The sequence below is a fragment of the Stenella coeruleoalba genome, assembly GCF_951394435.1.
Source record: "Stenella coeruleoalba genome assembly, chromosome: 9".
Classification (NCBI taxonomy): Eukaryota; Metazoa; Chordata; class Mammalia; order Artiodactyla; family Delphinidae; genus Stenella; species Stenella coeruleoalba.
The window spans coordinates 74445478-74448036 of record NC_137155.1 but is presented as its reverse complement, the minus strand read 5'-3'; the positions used below and the strand labels follow the sequence as shown (position 1 = coordinate 74448036).

The 2559-nt window shown below is 39.4% G+C and overlaps 1 protein-coding gene across 1 annotated transcript; it reads left to right on the top strand.

Moving 5' to 3' along the window:
• The first annotated feature begins 200 nt into the window (after positions 1-200).
• LOC307191661 (NADH dehydrogenase [ubiquinone] 1 alpha subcomplex subunit 1-like) lies at positions 201-700 on the top strand. The gene has a single exon (XM_079931815.1). The coding sequence runs from the start codon at positions 210-212 to the stop codon at positions 420-422; it is 213 nt and encodes a 70-aa protein (XP_079787941.1). The 5' UTR covers positions 201-209; the 3' UTR covers positions 423-700.
• Positions 701-2559: the final 1859 nt, after the last annotated feature.

The following is a 2559-nucleotide window of genomic DNA, read 5'->3' as shown; positions in this document are numbered from 1 at the left end:
GCATTTTCTCTGTGTATGTGCATGGAGAGACAGACAGAGAGAAAGAGAGTGTTCTGGTGTCTCTTCCCCTTCTCATAGGGATATTAGTCCTATTGAATTAGGGTAAAACTTTTGTGACCTCATTTAATCTTGATTACCTTCTAAAAGTTCCTATCTCCAAATACAATCACACGTTTAAGAGTTCAACATACAGGGGTAACGGTGTCGCGATGTGGTTCGAGATTCTCCCCGGGATCGCCGTCATGGCCGTGTGCTTATTCATCCCGGGAATGGCCACTGCACGCATCCACAGGTTCACTAACGGGGGCAAGGAAAGAAGGGTTGCCCATTATTCATATCAGTGGAATTTGATGGAAAGAGATAGGCGCATCTCTGGAGTTAATCGTTACTATGTATCAAAGGGTTTGGAGAACATTGATTAAGGAAGCATTTTCCTGATTGATGAAAAATAACTCAGTTACGCTTGTCTACCCCTGCTAGACGGTTATGCAGTGTATTGTGTAGCATGCAGTGTATTTTGTAGTGTGTAATAAAATTTAAAAAAAAAAAAAAAGAGTTCAACATACAGATTTGGGGGGGACACCATTCAGTCCATAACATTCCATCTTCTGATCCTCAAAATGCATGTCTTTCCTGCATTCAAAATACTTTTGCCCTGTCTCAACAGCTCCAAAAGACAATCCATTCCAGCATGATTTCCAAGCCCAAAATGCCATCTAACTCAGATATGGGTAAAACTCAGGTATGATTCATCCTGAGACATATTTCTTCTCCAGCTGTGAACCTGTTAAACCAGATAGTTACGTGTTTACAAAATACAGTGGTGGGACAGGATAGACATTCCCATTCCGAAAGGGAGAAATGGGAAAGAAGAGATGATGAGCACCCAGGAAGTCTAAAACCTAGCAAGGTAAATTCCACTAGGGCTTAAGGCTTTAGGATAATCCTCTTTAGCTCAATACCCTGCTCTCTAGTCCAACTGGAGTGGCAGCATTACTCCCACTGATGCAGGTAATGGCTTGTTCCCTTTGTTCTGCAAGGTGACCTTCCCTCTGAGGCATTTAATGGAAGCATCTTGCTCTGCTAAAACTAAGGAGGTAGCCCCATCTTCTGAAAGCAAGGAAGAAACAGCCCTGCTTCCTGGGTCTGTGGTTAGCGTGGCAGGCTTGATTATCTCTGAACTGCCTTCAGGGTCATTCTTCCCTTTTCTTGAAGACAAGGCATGATGGAGTCCAAGCAGCTCCTTTGCCTCAATCCTGTAGAATCCTAGAAGCCCAACAACCTTCCTTCATTCCATACCATTTTCTATGTGCCCTTTCGTTCCAACTGGCAGTGTTTCTGCTGGTATAATCCCATCTCTACCACTGCCTTCATCTGATATGGCTGATTAAATTCATGGATAATCTCTTTATGAGGTGATCATTCAGCCACATACTTGCTTTTCTTTCCATAATATTATTTCTCATTTTTTTGCAATATAGATAGGCTATTTTCCAAATCTTCAAATTCTGGTTCCTTTTTGCTAACAGTTTCTTCAATTTAACTCTCCTCTTGCATTTTATTATACACAGTAAGAAGAAACAAGGCTACACTTCAACACTTTGCTTAGAAATTTTCTTTGCTAAATATCCAAGATGGTGGCTCACGAATTCTATCTTCAACATTACAAAATACCATAGACTGGGGGGTTTAAACAACAAAAATTTATTTTCTGACAGTTCTGGAGGCTAGAAACCCAAGATTAAGGTGCCAGCACAGTTGGTTTCTGGTGAGACTTCTCTCCTTATCTTGCAGATGACCACCCCCTCTCTGTGTCTTTACATGGCCTTTTCTATTTTCACATGTGCAGAGAGAAGGAGAGAGAGTTCTGGTATGTCTTCCTAGTCTTATAAAGACATAAGCCCTATTGGATTAGGGCCCCATCCTAATGACCTCAATTTACCTTAATTACCTTCTTAAAGGGCTTATCTCCAAATATTCACAACAGGCATTAGGGCTTCAATAAATGAATTTGGGATGGACACAAATCAGTCCATAACACTAATATTCACACAAAAATGTCGAAACAAATATTCAAAGCAGCTTTGTTTGTAACGGCAAAAAACTCGAGAGAATTCAAATCCTTCAGTGGTTGAATGGATAAACATTGGCACATGCATACACTGTTATTTCGCAGAAATTAAAGAGAATAAACTATTGACACATAAAATTATGATAAATTTCAAAGGCATTATGCTGAGTAATAACTGTTAACCTCAAAAGGTTACATACCATATGATTCCATTTATATAATATTCATGAAATGGCAAACTTCTAGTGATAGAGGCCGAATCCAACTTTGCCAGAGATTTGAATTGGTGGATGGGGGGAGAAAGAGTGAAACTATAAAGGGGTAAGACAAGGAAAGTTTCCTTGGGTTTATATAATAGTTCTGCATCCTGATTATGGGTAGTTACATGAATACATATGCTAAGATTCACAGTACTGGACCCCAAAAATAAATGTTATTTTTACTGTATGGTAATTTAAAAAATAAAATTAGAAGAAAAAAAAAGAATG